The sequence below is a fragment of the Pleurodeles waltl genome, chromosome 2_1 (genome assembly GCF_031143425.1).
Source record: "Pleurodeles waltl isolate 20211129_DDA chromosome 2_1, aPleWal1.hap1.20221129, whole genome shotgun sequence".
Classification (NCBI taxonomy): domain Eukaryota; kingdom Metazoa; phylum Chordata; class Amphibia; order Caudata; family Salamandridae; genus Pleurodeles; species Pleurodeles waltl.
In genome coordinates this window covers 614,653,233-614,671,292 of record NC_090438.1, presented here as the reverse complement: position 1 = coordinate 614,671,292, position 18,060 = coordinate 614,653,233, and the positions used below count along the sequence as shown (strand labels likewise).

Here is an 18,060-nt window from a genome sequence, read left to right as displayed (position 1 = left end):
TAAGCGGTAGCTGTATCAAGAAAATAAGAACTCTATATCATGATGTCAACTAATTAATGAAGCATTTAACGTCTGAACTACAGGGCTCTGCACCAAATCAGTGGAGCAATGGTAGCTGCAATTAAGAAAGAGCTGATGATCTTCTCTGCCACTAAAAGGTTTTAGATGATCCGGCATTGCTAGTATGAGATTTGCTCAGACTTTGTGGCAATCCGGTTCACGTTTTTTCGAAAATATAGTTCTCAAATTGATTTCAGACCAAATGGTACAACAACAGTGTTTTTTAACCTTTTCATTGCTGTATTCTTCGTTTATCATCTAAAAAAATCCACAAAAAAGTCTGACCAAATTCACACCAAAACAGTAAAAGGTTTCAGGGTGGAGCAAGCCATTCCTTCTTTCCTGTAAGGTGTGGTGTTAACCTGTTAAACAATTCATGCTGGAGCTAGATCAACATGGTCTTTGCTTGTAATGGTAAAATGTATCTTTTGGGATCCCCAAAGCTTTACCCCCACCACCCACTACACACTCACCTTCTGATTAAACTCTGAATTTGTTGAGAAACTAAGAGTTAGGTAATGCAGGTTTTGTGCACATTCAACAGCGGTTTTAATAAATAAAATAGCAAATGAGAGCTAGCTTTGATTTGAAATGTATATGTACATAAATAGATGTATTCATTGACAACTGAAAAAAAACATTCTTAGGTGCATTTTGGTTCTATGATCAGATCGATTACAAATTCCTTGAATCAAAATCACATTTTCTCAAAAAATAGGTACCCTGAAAACCTTAAAAAACCCGAAATTACCCTGCTCTGGTAATTTGTGTAAAACATTACTGAAGCCGGTACCATGTGCTGCTCCTGACCTTACACTCAACAGCACTGATGACAATTCAAATTACTACTTTGATGGCATTTCACATTCTTTGACTCATCACACCTCAATGACATCAATAACAGCAGACTGAACAAAATAATATAAAATGCTGATTGGCCAAGAAAAATGACAAGAAATTGTGAAAGATTAAAATCTATGGCACCAAGGAGGTGGATCAATGTAGCAAAAGCACAGACATTACAACACCCAAATTGTGAGACCACAGAGGCCAGTGTGCACTCACTTCGAACATGCATAGCGGAAACTGGGCATATGGTCAATTGCACCAGGCCCTCATGTCTGTGAAAGCTGCTTCACAAGGCCTTTGGCCTCACTCAGCTTGTTTGTGATTTAAAAGTTCTGCGACTGTTGAACATGGTCTTTGGTTAATTTGCAATGTACGCAAAAGGGAGCAAGAAATAGTTGATGACCATAATCTGTATGTCCAAGCCACTGAATACAACCCAATAACGTGCAGTTGACTATGACCATGTACTGGCGTTTGGGTCCCCTGCACCAAACACCTATGTGGGCAGAACCCACTGCGCTGTACCTTTGGTAATGTGTAATTTGTGCTAAACGCAAGGCCCTGACCACACCCCTATTTTCTCAACTGTGACCTGCACTCAAGCCCCAGTCTGCAGGGACATTTTAAGAATTGTGGGGTTAAGCACAAGGCCATGACCACATCCGTATTTCCTCAGCTGTAACCTGCACTCAAGAACCAGTCTGCAGGGACATCTTAAGGATTGTGGAGGCCCTGGCCCAAACGTATTTTGGGAGCCCCTGTTTGTAACAGTTTTGAATTTTTGATGCAGTGTCATCTTTCATGCCCTCTTTGGCCAGGTAGCTGGCAGTGCACAGGCGCACTCGTCCAAATTCTAAATGTATTTATATCTAATATATTCAGAGATGATGATGTGCATTTTAAATACTGTAACACAGCAGCAGCTCACTAATATTACTGCAAATATTCTCTGTGACACCCTCCCTTTTCTCATATGTGAGGTCCTGTTGTGATCTAAAAGAAACTTTTTTTTATGGATGCTGCATGAAACAAACACAATGTATCTGCAAAGGGGTGCAATAGACTCTCACACATCACCTGCATTAAAAGTAATTTAAAGAAAAACGGTATTTAAAACAATCTGTTTAAGAATTATTCAAGGTCATCAGGGCAAGACTCTCTGCAGAACAGAACTGGCCCTGGTCCAGATCCCACTTTGCCCATGATTTAAGACGTCTTTACCAGTCTGCACATAATCCACTTTCTTTAGCCATATGCAACTTTGGTGGTGCACTGATTATAACCCGCCCTGCTCACCTTTGCCATGCACCCAGCTCTCATTTGCATATAAACCACTCCCATGAGTCATGCTGAGACCAGCTTGAGTGCAGGGCACAGCACACTGCATTCTGCAGCAGTCATTGAGAATGCAGTGTCTGGCTTAAAGATGGAATCTGTGCCCAGAAATTCATGGATGGTTAAGTGAAGGACATACCTATTGTGCCTGTCCTTCAGTAGGGTTTGAGAGCTGGCCTAGCAGAAAGCCTAGAACCTATATGCACATAACCGCTGGGCATGACATTTGACCATTGCTATGTGCAGTGAGATTTGAACAGAGGAACTGTCCTTCAGATAGCCCACTGCCCAGACTGCGGTTTGGTTCGGGACAGACTGCACTATCTGGGCTTCAACACTGGGTTTAGGTGCTATAATTCGGTTTTGGCCTTATGACCTTTGATCAGGCATTGCACTCACCCCCTTGTGGACATAACCAGCCATGGATGACCATAGGTGCCCAGCCCCCATGTGAACATGACCCATTTCATTTTCAAGTATGCCATGTGCACTGGGATCGAGCACAGATTGTGGCTTTTGGCCATGTCCTGCAGCAAGGTTCTTCATGGATATGACTCGCTGTTCGCATACGCAATTGGGTATAGCTAAAGGACCTGTGCCAAACCCTTGTTCCTATAGAGCTCACTGCGCACAGCTTTCAGCAGGTCAAAGGTTCCCTAACTATTATTTATTTATTGTTTGTTTTACGATCTACAGACCCACAATGGAGCAGTGGATTTGCATCCAGCATCTTCAACTTAACTTGTCCGATTTGGATATGTGGAGTGCACAAACACAAAATGGTGGCTCTGTGGAACAGCTAAGCTGCAGCAGAGTTATTAATCCTACAACGAAAATTATGTACTGTTTTCTTTGTTGGGGAGAAGTATCCAACTTGTGGGATCCCTCTACTACCCCGGGAATCTTCTCTGCTCTCATAAACCTCACCCCCCATTTTTTTTTTGCCAGACAGAATGCATGAAATTTGCAAATCACGAGCTGTTTATGTTGACAACTAGATTTAAACATTACATTCATTACCAGCCGATCACGTTTTGATAAGCTTTGGTCCCCTTAGAATCATGGCATCAAGGCAACAAATGTTCTCTAGTTTAATCAGACTGTTTCTGTTACACATCTCATTGATAGGGTTTGCTAATTCAAGATGGAGACTCTGGCTGATCAGATGGCTCTTATTTGTTACCTAACTTGACCGCTATTTTTTGCTTTTTTGTTTTTTAAACCTACTGAATGTGGAACTTCACATTCCCAATAAAGGATCGCCATTTAGAGCAGGTCCTCATCCTCTTTTAGTAGAAATATCCCAGCAATTTTTGCCGCTGATGCAATTGTTTTTGTCAGCGGGGAATTAACGTGAGTTTATCATTTTCTAAACACCTTATAGCTTTCACCCACTTGACGGACCTTTACGAAATTCTCCTTGATGGAGTAAATGTGGTCGACTAAAGCTTTTGGAAAGTTTTATGCAGTTTCGTTTAACAGCACCAGGCTTATTCTAATTTATAAAAGATCACATATAATCATTTTATTTATTCCGAATGTTCGTTATGGGGCGGAAACTATAAATGCATCCATTTTCTTTTTGCAGAGTCAAGTGAAGATAAATCAAATCAGCTTGGATGAAGATGGAGAACATGTTGGGATCTGCTCCGAGGACGGCAAGGTACCATTCTGTGTGCAACATTGATTAAATTGGAATTTAAGCAATATATACTTAACATGCCCACCAAGCGAGACGTACCTCCTATTCAGAGTGAGAAGCTAAGGCAGTGAAAAAGGTGTGCCCTTTCATTTGGTAAACTCGATCAATTTCAGTCCTTAAAATAAAAAAAAACAAATATATTTTGCACCTAAATGCCGTAGGGAAAGTAATTACAAGCCTGTCAATATTGTTACTGCTATTAGGCTGATTAACAGCAGTGATGGTAAAAGCATATCACGTTCATTATTTTTGCCATGATGCCAGTTGTACTTCAGCGACCAGTTTTCTGTTCCTGAAGGACAGTGGTGTTATGCTGCTCTGTAATCAATCAACAAAATAGGATTTTGTGCGCAGGATTTCTGCGTGTTCTTAATTTCTAACTTCAGACACAGACATAAAGACTCATATCCGTAACGAATGTATTTTGCACATTATGGAATTCATTCATCATCAATTATGGGTTTTCAGAAAATAAAGTGGAGCACAATAGACGCACTTAATAAATGTGAAATCAATACATGTGCAGTCCCCTAACAAAAAATTCTGCCACGTACATCTTCAGCAGATGGACATATATCATATGTGTCATGCAGCTAACAATTATCAGTATCCCACTGAAACGTGGAGCTGTGACATAAAGAGGTTTTAATGATTGATTTTTACCACGGAAGCGAGTATTTTTTGTTATTGTCTACTATTGCTTCTCCATGACACAGTTTTATTCTTGCTCCTCTAAAAAAGGAAATCCCCAAATGCAGTCCAAATAAATTATTTTTAAAGATGAGTAGGGACAGTCCTTATACCTTTGTGAACTGTTAGCGATTTTTACATATGTGCTTTTATTTGTGCTGTATTATGTAATTTGCAAAATGTGTATAGTGAAGGCCTGGAAGCAATTGTAGTAGGAAAAAAATGCTGTATCACTGGTTGACAAAAAAAACCAACACTTGAGAGGCTTGCACATAGCCCCTTATGTGTTTTACTCTAAGGCAATCCTGGGGTAATATAATTGTACATTAATAAATCTAGTATTGCATCTTTCAGATACGAACTTTAAATCATTCTGGGGATGCTTGATCTAAAAAAATGGTACAGCATTAGGATCAATACCACCTTTGGTCCTGTAGCTTATTTACCCCTTGTTTCCATCCATTACTTTGCAATTGGAATGGATAGGCCCAAGTTTAACCCCTCAGAGATCATCTTCCCTTTTTTCCTACATTGAGTGTTACTGGATCTTCTGCAGCCGTTGACAGATAGCATCTGCCTACTTTTTAGATGTTTCCCTGAGGTTTACTCACTCCCTGAGGCAGCAGAGAAGGGACATTCCCAGTTCTCTATTTTCACCTAATGATTTTACTTCTTAGTCAAGTCCAAGTCTTTTTCTTTGAATGGCAAACGTGTTGGATGAAAAGGATATCCACAGATGATCCTAATTCTAAATGTTTTTATTGCATATCTCTAAACCATATTGCAGATGAATGTGGAATTTGTGAACCATTCTCCTCAAAGCTCCTAACAGACAAAGACAGCTAGTGTTTATCCTAAATGAACCCACTTCTTGTGGTGAGTTATCCAGGGACCATTGTGGTCCTAGCACCCTTATCTTGAATATCATAAGTAATCTGACCTTTCCCTCTTCAAGGCAGATTGGCTGGCAAAGGATATTACAGGGTGGCACGGACCTAGCAGGGATAGCCCAGTAAAACTGCAGAAACCTACTATTACTGTGAAATACACCGAATCCTTGTTGGCAAGAATTCCTGGACATGTGTAAGTGACAACTAAAAAGTCCCTGGGGATCTTTTCTGTTGATGTAACCATTTGTCTAAGATGTTTTTGATGTCCTCTTGACCTAGTCCTTATTGGCCTTCTTGATAACTTTCTGCTCCAGTTTTTCTTTCTCTGTGGGACATTTGGCTAAAAGATCTCATCTGCAAAAGATTTATCTGCACCACCATTGGGAGAAATTATGCCACCAACGGTGAAACCATAGTTCATGAAAGCTTTTCGCAGAATCAAAACATACTTATGTCTTTTTTGGGTTTCTCGTACACGTTGCACACTTGCATGCTGTGCTTGGGAAGTATTTTGTTACTAAATAAAATCATAAAAGGGGCTGAGAACCCACCCCTTACTTACTTGAACCTAACATTGGCTTATTCCAATGCCGCTGTAATATACCAGCTTCTTATTGGACAGAACATCATAGCACGTCGTCTGCTTTGACTTCCTGCTCTGCTTTGCCATCCATCCCGTTGTGTGGAGTCTGGACGAAGTACAGTATCCTGTCACTGCTAGTGGCTACTGACCAGTGTCCTTCCGCTAGCGTCTTGGCGTTTTGCAGGTACCTTTTTTTTTTTTTTTTAATTTTCTGCATGCAACCTTAGAAGATTGTATGCCTTGACTGTCCCTCTCCTTCACCTCTGCCCCGCTGCTCTCCCTTTTTTTTTTCTCCCCTTGCCTTCTCTGGCATCACTGTAGCATAGCATCCCCAGTCGACACAGCCCAATGATGCAGGAAGTAGTGGAGCTTTCAATTTTTGGAGAGGCCTCAGTTTTTTTCCCCTGCAGTGGCTACTACTGAGGAAACGCGAAGGATTCCGCTGTGCTTTGTGTTTTGACGTAAGTGGTGGTCTGTCAGAGGTCCTGTTATTGACATTCTTGCAACAGGCCTCGCTTTTGATGGCTTGGGGAAGTCATACCACAAAAAAGAACATTAAAAAACCTAATTGTGAGTGACCTTGAATGTTGCTCGATAAAGGCTAATATTGTGATCGTGCACAGGACATTAACCCTCATTCTCACCGCTTTGTTTGGTCGACCCTGCACAGTGTAGCTTGGTTCAGCCATGTTCATGCATATGGAGATGGGCTTTGTTGCACAGTGTGGGGCAGGGCTACCAGTGCCACTGAGAGGTCACTGTGGCAGAGCAATAAAGACGGGTATGGTCAGTCCTTTGATCTTGTGGATGGTTCACTGATGCACTTGTATGCTGGCTTGATTTACTCCGATCTTTAGCCCTGGGCATTTGTCTGGAGGCAGCAAAACCCAGCAAAAGACAGAAAACCCTCACTATGAGCTGTCCAAAAAAACACAGTGCACAACTGAAACCAGTGTTTGCTCCCAATTCCGGTATACCCAGTATTACAGTATTACCGCACTTCTGAGAAGACATGGACATTTGAAGTAATCTTTTGCACAAACTCTTGTCTTGCAGGTTGTGGCTTATTCTGACCTCTGAAGTATGAAATGATAATTTCACCCAGTGCCAATGCTGCAAGGTGTGGCATTTCCCTTTCCCTGATGCAAATTTACCGACGTGTACATCTGGCCATCTAGTAACGAGAGCTTTAATCAACTACTGGTGTAACAGAAAGTGTGTAAAACACCTAAGTGCCAGCATTAGCACGGACATCACAGACTCAGGTACAAGTACAAATAAATAGAACTAAAATGATGTGGTATTGGCCCCCTATTTACTTTAATGTGGTCAGTACTGGCCACGTTATAGCACTTTAAAAAAAAACTTTAGGACAAACTGCACAGCAGCTAGCTCTGCTGTGTGACATGTCTAAAAAACAGTGACAAACCAGTAGATTTTATAGAGGTGGAACCTATTGGTATTGCCAATGCTTAAGTCTGTCTGGTATTACTTTGGGAAAACATAAATAGAAAGAGGAAACCTGTTGATGCCCTCACGCATGGCTAATTTGGACAAAGATGTGGGATATGGACATTTAGGCCCACCACGCCACATAAGTTCTTTTTAAAATCTTTTGCCAGCCAGGAAATCTTATTTTGTCATCATCTAATATTTATTGTAGAATATGCAATATAGTACAAATCATAGCCCTTCTTGAAAAGTCATGCAATGCTTCCAGGCTTTGTATGGAATCCTCAAAACGCCAAATGACTGCAACTGTATTAGTTTTGAAATAAAAGAACTGTATAGCAATCCTGGTAGATCAAATACCGCTGCTTACAAAAAGAGGGTAGAGTCAAACTTTCCTGAGCTGGCCTGCTTGTGAACCAAAGAGGAAAACTTAATTACAGGCTCAACATTGCAAAAGGAAAACACGCATTAGCACTCCTCCAGCAATTTCCTTTCTCTCCTCCCATCCCTGCTAGACTCAGGTGGAATTGTGAATTGAGAGTGGGAGTGAAAGGCCTGTGGTTTACAGCTAGATAGTTCTTAAAGCTCTTTTGGCCTCTGTTCAAAGTAAATTGTCACGTACTGGATTTCAGTGGCAGAATTGCCCGCGGTGTGGGAGACTGAGTCTTAACCCACTACAGGTGACGCCTGTCGCCTGAATCCGGGTTTTGCTCCGGCTAACTAGCAGTGCCTCATGTCTACCCAAGAGCAGGGATGATTGGGCAGCCGAGTGCATGACATAGTTGATTTCTCAGGGAAATCGTGGTCACTCAGGTCTTATCCGTTTCTCTCAGTTACATGGAGCTATAACTAAAATCTCTACACGACACTCTCCCCTTGTCAGTTGAAGGTGGTTCAAATCAATCAATTATGTCTGTATTGTTTGTTGAAACAGATGTCAGTGGAACCTATGCAAGATAATTTTCCACCCTCCCCATCCTCGGAGAGGTGTCAGTGTTGCTGCTTACAACTTGTAGAGAAACTTCTTGACTAGTAGTGAGAGGGATTCGAGAACTACTGGCTGTTCCTTTTGGTCTGCTGTGCAGGATCGGCCACATGGTGTAACTTGACATTGTCGATCGATACAAAGCGGTTTTCTTTAACATTAGCCAACAGTGGTAGAATGACAGTTCTGGTACTGTGTATTCCCAAAACTGGGACTGGTGCAAGATAAGAAGGACCAAACTCTTTTTTCACTGCAACTTTTTCACGTACTAGATCCCCAATTTTAGGAATACAGCCTGTAGGCGTTACAGGTACAGCCTTAATTCCTGTGGAGGCAGCACTGGCAGAAGCGTTGTCGTCACAGAACTGTTTTAATTCCCGTAAAACAGTGACACGTTCATGTATGTCAAAGGGTGTTTCTGCTGCCTCCACGCCAGGACCATCAAGATCTGGAACATACATTCGAGTTCCGAACAGGCACTCATATGAAGTACGACCCCCACCAGGAACCTTCTAGGCAGATTGTTAAGTGCTCTCTAGACTCCATACAGGTGATTAAGCCAACTACGACCCGTACCTAAGACTTTGGCTGTTAAGGACTGCTTTAAGTCACGGTTTAGTCGCTCCACAACACTATTTCCCTTGCGATGAAATGGAGACGAGTACTGGAGTTGGACCCCTAACAAAGCCATGGCGTCCCTGAATGCCCTTGAGGGGAAAGCAGGGCCCTGGTCCCAGTGGAAATCCGCAACTCCATAGGTACCGATAAAGACTCGCAAATCTTTAATAACAGTCCAGCATCTGCCGAGCATTGTGTCCACACCCATAGAAATCTGGAGCCAGAGTCAACAGCGACTAAGATGTATTTGTATGCACTGTCCGGAGTTAGGGGAACACAATGGTCCAAGTACACACATTTTACTGGTTTGTTTGAAATAAGGAGGGATATCTGCGGTGGGCGTTTAGCAGTGGAAAGTTTAATTTGTTGGCAGATGTCACAACAAAGGACATACTGCTTGTCCTCCTTGTACAGGCCTGGCCACCAAAAACAGGCTTGGAACAATGATATTGTAGCCGCCACACCAGCATGGGCAGATGCCCCTTCATGTGCTGCTTTAATCAACTCTGTTCTTATGTCTTTGTTGGGAATTTCTCGAACCCCTATGCCTGGTCTCTTAACCTCAGCATTTAGGCAGCCTCCCATTTGATAGGAATATTTAGCAGGAAATGGTTTTGGGTATGGCATACCTTCAACCGACAAGGGGAGGGTGTTGTGTAGCGATTTTATTTATAGCTCCATGCACTTTATTTTAGCACACTAGGGCTGCCGCTGTGCACTTTAACCTAGATATATTTTATTCAGCTTTGTTTATTATTTTAACAATAGCCACTTTTGCGGTCTTGTTTTATCTCTCTCTATCTAGCTGTTTTTGCTTAGGCCAGCACTAGCACTACCATTTACCATGCCTAATGCAATATCAAACTGGGAGCAATACTGTTAGGCACTTTTGGACCAGTACGGTAGGAACAAGATCGCTGCTTATGACATCATAGCTAAGGGGAAAGACCACCCCGTTGGTTAACAAAACAACTCTGCGTGTTGATGAAAGGGTTAAAGAGAGTATAATGAGCTAAAAAGCAACTACTTCGATAAATCAGAACTAGCCAAGGTGTGGGATCTTCCAACATTTTATAAATAAGCATTTGCAATGTAGTGGGTCTTGTAATTGCATGAGTTAGAGCCATTGGCATTGTAAAATCATAACTGGACTTTTATTGAAACATAAATTGATCAACCATGCCTCATAGTTCGGTCTTTTCCTGCCACATTATTCTAGTGGCCCTGCAAAACACTAAACACTTCCATTTACCTTCTTCCTCTATCTGTAGCCCAAAATACAAATGTTGGCATTTAGCATCCTAATTTAAATCTGCCAATGCTAAGTCCAATAGAATACCACTTTCACCACCACACCACTAGAGTGTATTACACGTTTTCTGGGCTAGCATGCCTACTTCAATGATATTACAAACAAGACCCTTAAAACACAAACTACTCTCAGCTGTAAAACAAAAGTTCCAGCCATGAGGGAGATTAAAAAGACACTGAATTGTGGGAGGGGTTATTATTTTGGGGTCCCCACTAACCTAGTGTGAGGTCGCAGAGATGATCTAGGCAGAAAGAGCACGTGAACGAAGATAGACCATTTGTCCTAAGATCACCACAGGGTGAGTTATGAGCAAAAATGTTTTGTAAAAGTATGCTCTGCAAAGCTTTATGGGACGACCGAGTGCACTGAATATTCTAGTATGTTGACTGTAATGCTCAGAACAGCCCTAGAAAACACCACCATAAAAATAGCATTTGTAAGAAACATGTAATGTAACCATATAGTAAGCCCGCAGAGGGTATAACCACATGAAATCAGAATGGCAGAATGTAATGCAGTGCAACCATATATTTAGCTCCTAGAGAGCGAGGTGTCTTACACAAGTTAGGCCTAGCAAGCCTACTGCAATACTAATGCCCTTACAACCAAACTACCCCCAGCTGTAAAACAAATGTTAATGCCGTAAGAGACCTTAAAAAGACATTAAATGGTGGTAGGGGTTATTATTTTGGGGTCCCGTCTAACCTAGTGTGGAGACCCATAGATGACCTAAACAGAAAGAGTGTGTCCTGCTGAACGTTTTGGTGGTGGCCCCATTGTCCTAGGACCACCACAGGCTGAGTTATGGGAACAAATGTTGTGAAAAAGAATGCTTGCAGTAGAGCTTTTTGGAAAACAATCAATGGTGTTGATAAGGACCGTACTCCTATCTTTAATGCAAACATACCCAAAGGTGCCTGGGTACAGTTCCTAAGGTCCTGTTACCAAATCACCCCAGAGCCGCCAGTTCGAGAAGATGGATGCAACAACGAGCAAGCAGAGGTTGAACAAGAAGAACAGATGCTGAAACTGTTGACCTCCTCTGGGCCTTCGGAACAGGCTGTCAATTGGGGGCTGCTTGAGCAAAATGCACATCCGTTAGAATTTCTAATAAAGAACAACAGAGCTGACAGTGTGCTGTGGGCTCCCGCCACTTCTCTTTTGGGTCAGCACTGAGTTTTGGACAAATAAATGCAGTGAGTCTGCAACAGACCCTACCTCACTTCTGACGTGGAAGCATAATCCACACAGTTTTTAAAGAAGGGGATAGGAACAGCGCTTCAAACTACTGATTTATTACACTGCTTGATGTGGAATGAAAATACTTTGCTAGCCTGGTACTACAAGATCTGTCTACCTGGCAGAACCTCATCCCCTGTAATCAAACGGGCTTCTGCTCAGGGCAGGGCACGTCACCCAATTTAGCTGTCCTGGCGATCTGCATGGCCAAAGCAATTAGAAGTGTGTACATTTGACATGCCTGCTTCATCAACTTTAAGGCTGCATTTGACAGTGTTACATGGCCTTCTCTGGCAATAACATCTGCAATTCTGCCAACACTCCTGAAGGCCATTCAACTTTTACATACTAACACTTGGTTGCATGTGAAGATTGGGAATGGTGTGAATCTTTCCCACATAATCTATACTACAATCTGGTTGAAGCAGGGTTATGTTCTTGCACCCCTGCTGCTTAACATCTACATTTCATGCCTCTCCAGAGATCTTGATTCAATAAATTCTGATCCACTGAAACTTGGTGGGGGGGGGGCGCACACGCACCCAAGGTTTATATGCTGACAACTTGCTATTAATGAGCTAGACCCCGTGGGTTTGCAACACCTTTTAGGGAAATGTTCTGCCTTTACATCTCAGAATAAATTGAAATCAATCATAAGAAAACTAAAATTGTGAATTTCTCAAAGAAAACAAGAATAAATGGCACACAGACCTTCTGTGAGACATAATATAAATACATTGGGGTAATATTTGACAGATGGGGTTCTTTTAAGCCGCACCTGCCAGCTCTGAAACACAAGGCTGTTTCCCTGACGGCAGGATTTATGTCCCTTTCAAGGTCACTCAATGGGCTGTAGCAAGGTGAAGGTTTTATATGGTATGACAAGGTAGACTTACCATGGAATACCAACACAATACCCAGTAGTGGACCTCGCATTCACTCTCAGGAAATCCTAGCTCAGTCCTGGTAGTGTGGCAAAGAGCAGTAAGGCTGCTTAGAGGAACATGTGTAAAGCATCGCACATTATCAACATGCATGATAAGTAAATGACACGACTCAACAGAAATCCAACACCAATTTAGAAAAATTGATTTGAGTTTCATCTTAATTTAGACACTAAAATTTACTTTGGCCTCGTGAAAAAGTTAGGAGTTAGAAGATATTATTTGTACAACCAGAGCTGTGAATTGTTAAGTCTTTAAAAAATAAAGTACTTTGGAGATCTAAAGGGCTTGCATTGAAGTCAATAGGGAAAATAGCAATGTGCATGTGGCCACTTATAGGGTGAGTTCAGACGAACCCACAGCAACTTAAGGGTCTGCGGGGACCTAGACCAAGATTCAACAGTCCGACTTTTGTTACCTTGCCCAGGGCGTCCGGTTGCAGAGGTGACTTGGCTGACCTTGGTACTGAACGGTCCGCAGTGGTTGGTGCATTTTGCACTCCATTGCAAAACTGGACTTGGGGGTGGACTCACACTCTACCCTTCGGCTGTAGAGGTCTTTGGGGCGGGGGCAGGATCAGCAATCAATGCTTGGATCTTTACCACCTTGCCCGATGGCTCTGGGTGCTGAGGTGGCTCCTAGCTGTCAATCACTGGGCTGGCCGTGCCAAAGAGGTTTTGCTGATCCAGTCGAAGTCACCTCCTTCAGGCTGCAGTCCACAGGAGAAGGGGTCATTGGCGAAGTCAGGCTCTATGCTGGGGGGAGTGCCCTGGTATTGGTGAATGTTGTGCAGCTGTTGGTTTCTGGGCAGGTGACAGAAAAGCCTTGGTAGCTGCAAGGGTGGTCCACGGACTTTCTGACAGCAGGAGGTTATTTTGCAGGGAGTAGAGGCTTGAAACTTGGCATGGGCCTCATTCCCACTCTTAAAATGCTGGGCACAGAGATTCTTTAGGGTGAGTTCTTCAGACATGCAGAGCCTGTTGGGCCGCCGTTCTTCGATCTCAGCCCACCTTTACTCCTGCAGTTTACAGGGGACTGGTACCAACAGTCATAAGAGTCTTCCTTGGCATTTCGGTGTCCAAAGGGGTCCCTTTTGCTTGGACCAACGAGTCTTCACCTCAGGCACACGTCAGACACGTGGTTCCAGTGCTGGTCTCCTTAGGTCACTCTTTGTCCTCTTCTTCGCGTTAGGACTGGACTCCAGGTCCTGTTGTAGTTACAGACGTCTCTTTGTGCATCTTTCTTCTGTTCCAGCTAAGATCTAAGTTCTGGTGCCAGGGGAGTCCCTTAAATCCTGGTGTTGGGGCATTTAAGGGTGTGAGGAAGTGGCCAATGGGCTGCGGCGAGTCTGCCCCTGCAGTGACGACTCCTGTGGGACTACGTCACTTTCTACCAGGAACCCACTACTCTTAGGTTCTGCCAAGATGGCAGAACCTTCCCTCGGCTGTGCAGACTTCCGAGCCCACCCTTAAGATGATGCCAGTCTTATGAGGGTGCACGCCTCCTGCATAGCTAATTTCCCACCTGCCTCACTGTGCAGGGCGGGAAAGGCTTTGTTCTCCTCTGGGGAAGAGCTATTTACTCATCAAAGGTGGGTAAAGCCTTTGAGGCTCACTGCCCTGATGCTTTTCTCACTAGCCATCCTTGGTGAGAGGAGGTGTGGCCTCCTTTCTGCTCAGGCCCTTTGTCTTACGTCCTGCCAGGGTGCTGGCACCACCAGCAGGAGTTCAGACTCTTGTCTGTGGTGGCAGCGGCTCGGCAGAGCCCGCCAAAACAGTACAGGACTTGGTAACTTAGTGAGCACCCTCTAAGGGTGCCCCCTGGGCATCTGCTTTTTAATCCAAAACATGGTCATCATGTTCAGGGTTAAAAAGCACACTGTATGACACCAAACACAGCGGGATTCGTCCGGGGCTTGCAGAGCCGGACATCGGAGCACTGGTCAGATGCAAGCCCATGTTATCCAATTGACCGCCGGTTAGTCGGTCCAGCATTGCGTTTTAGATGCCAGCACAGGGGCATATGTGCTCCTGCACGTGTGCTTGCACATGGGACAGTGCACCCTGCCTCCTGGGTTATAGGGGGCCTGCGTTAGGGGTGACTGACCTGTCCCTGGGCAGTAACAGGGACTCTGCCTGCACCTGGTGTGGGCAGATTCTCACTCGAACTGAGCTGTTCCTGCAGGCTGGCATGGCAGGCACAATCAGTGCTGCAGCCTTGGTTACCCCCTTTACCCCGGGTACCAGTTAGTAGGGACGTACAGGAGAGGTAAGGTCCTTGCCAATTGGCCTATGCAATTTAACATACAATTTGAGGGAAAGAGCGTTGGTACAGGGGCCTGGTTAGCAGGCCTCAGTAAACTGACAGGTGAAAAAAAACAGCATCTGACAGCAAAAAGTGGGGGGTGACCATCCAGAAAGGGTATTTTTGCAACATTGGGGCACTGCAGAAGGTGATGTCAGCCAAACTCCTTCCGTCGGGCACGTACGGTTGCAGAATTATTTGGGATAAAACTTCCAGGAAGCTAAACCATTTACTGGCTAAAGCATAGGTACTCGCAAACATTTTCCCAGGGACCAAAAAGTTTGGTTGTGATATGACTGAGGGCCGCAATGATGCCAGCAGTGGCAGTTGGGGGTGCAGGGGAGGAGGTTGGCGGGGGAGGGGTCACTACTGTGGGTGTAGGGCATATACATCTAGTGGCTGAATTGCACAATGAGAAACCAGAAAACGTGGTATCAATGCCGGCTTCTCCACTCTACTAAATTGTGGGACCTTAGGCAATTGTTTTAATTCACTTTCCATATTTTTTCTTCATTATCATCAATAGGAGGACCTCAAAATACATGACTTCGGGATATGTGTTGTATAAATAATGTTCCTGTGTTTGAGTTAATAAAGTATAATGTTGTTCATAAATAGTAATAAACCAGCCCAGCCAGAGAGTGCACATAACACCTGTCTTGCCCCTCATTTCACAATTGGCATTTTTGTCAGGGTGCAGGGGTGTGGAATTAATGTTCCTAAATATGTTTGAAAACGAACACATTAAAAACAAAAATTCTCAGTGCACTATAGTATGATGTTCTAAAGTGAAACGGTTCTGCATGTTAATGAAATACACTTTTTGAATTGTGAAGAAACTTTATCATATTTTTACCCTTTTGCTGCAAGGTGTTCGTAAACTGAACTGGTGCAGGACTTCCTAGTTACTTTGTTTCTTTAACATCAATTAACCTTTAAATAAATATCTGCCTGTTTATTGAACATTGTTTTAAGATTTAGTGCTGAGCTGAGTACACGGCAGATCATTGCTGTAGTGGACCAGGTGGCCACATGTAAAGGTCAGGAGGAACGGCATGTGGCTCCTGGGCTGTACTTTGAGTATCAATGAGCTAAAGCATACAGGATTGTGTACCGGCTACCACATCATACTTCACAAGTTTAGCTACCTTTGTAATTTGGACTGATCAAGCAATTTTGGACAATCAGATGCTTCTGTCTCAAGATGTGCTACAATTTTAGACTTGCAGATAAAAACTTGTTAGCATTGCATGTTTGGCAGGAAATAAACAATTGGATCCTAGAAGAAGCAGTTCAATCATTGTATTTCTATCATCTGTGGAGCACTGGGATGTCACCCTCTGTATTCAAGAAGCAAGATATTGCCATAATAAAGACCTTCTGTCTGCAAGAAGATAAAGCAACTTCGGCAAAGAGAACCCACACGTGGCAGGTTATTATTTCCTACAGTTGACTTAAGCCACAGCCCTATTTCGTATTATGCAAAAGTCCATTTTCTGCTACCTCTGAATGCAACAACCTCTTGGTCAAAAATTGCCTATAGAGGATCCTACAGATTGTGTGACTCTGGGAAGGAAACCATAATTCAGATCTTTTGTATCTATCCCGTCTTATTACTTGAGAGCAGAGAGCTAACAAGAGGGATCAGTGATCAAAAAAATATTTTATCATGTAGACATGTCCTCATAACAGCACTTAATCCAGAGCACACACAACTAAATGTGCGACTTGTCAAATTCTTTACCATTTTTAGTCCAAAGGTAAAAACATTTGGTTAAAAGGAATAATCACACCGAAGATAGCTTGCCAGAAAAGAATCTAAATAGATCAGCACTGTCACTTTTGCTCCTGCAAATTTAACAATAAAGCACCTATACGATACGATTATCCAGTTATTAGTTACTCGTTTGTGTTTTGAACGTCTGCTGAAAAAGACACACACTGTCACTTTTGTAGTTATTAACACTTTAGTTCTATTAGTAGGAAAGCAAAGAGATCCAATTGATATATTCAGCCACTTTAGTCTTACTAGTTGTGCTTCGAAAGTCTGCTGGAAAAGAGCCCATATTGGCACGCATTGGCACTTTAGTTTATATTAGGTGGTCAGTAAATAGATTATATAGATAGGTACAGTTATTTCTAGCATTATTAGTGTGTACCGGCTACAGAACTTGCCATTGTAATAAATCAGTACTTGGTTTTATTGTTTGTTTTTAAAATCTGTGCTATATATTTAACTAGACAAACCTTGGGAATTTGTAGTGGGTTTAACTAACTGTGCACTTTTTGAAATAAATTGACACTGTAATTCATGCAGTAACGTGCACAAGACCTTTCTAAAGAGTGAGCCAAATTAATTTCAGCAGAGCTTTAGTCAAATATGGCAGGATCTCGTTATATGTTTCCTAGGGATAGAAGTGGCCCCTCGTTCAGCGCTCATAATAGTTTTCCAGGGCAGATAGGGCATGCCCACCACTGTCCACAGAAATCTTTTCCATCAAGCAGAACATCTCCCCATAGTTGTGCCACATAGGCCAACAGTCTCAGTCGGGTAAACAGTCACAGTCTCAACTATACAAGACCATTCATATTAGGAACTAAAATAGAGCACTTTCTTTCCTCTTAATCAAGGACGACTTAAGGTACTTTTCTATGCTTAACACAAGTGCCAGTTTGGAAAATCATGCACCCAGATAATGAAAAAGCACTAACTTTGTCCAAAGGTTTTCCAGTCAGGACTAAATCTGAATCTAATTTAAATTGTTCTAAACAGAGTGATATATATTTTATTCAGTCATTGCTGGAAATGGGGAATTCAATACACGGTTTTGGAAACCCGCATGACATCTTGGTTATACCAGCAAAAATTATTCCCACATCTGAGGAGTCAGATTCTAGACCAGATGCATGAAGACCTTGTGCTTCCACTTTGTCTCAAAAGCTACCACGTTTTGCTTCAACTCCTCTTTGTAACATAAATATTGAAGATCAAGAATCAAAGAGGATTCAGTTGGCAGTGAGGAAAAGCCTAATGGAGATAGTCCTGGCCCTTTGATATACCTCCATCAAAGAATTGTTCTCCAGAGATTTTCATATT

General features: G+C 42.8%; 1 protein-coding gene across 1 annotated transcript in view; it reads left to right on the top strand.

Moving 5' to 3' along the window:
• Positions 1 to 18,060, top strand: part of VPS41 (VPS41 subunit of HOPS complex) — a 769,622-nt gene that overhangs the window by 195,888 nt on the left and 555,674 nt on the right. The window contains exon 5 of the mRNA XM_069215796.1: positions 3,833 to 3,907. Within this exon, the coding sequence (XP_069071897.1) occupies positions 3,833 to 3,907 (75 nt within the window). The remainder of the gene's footprint in view (positions 1 to 3,832; positions 3,908 to 18,060) is intronic.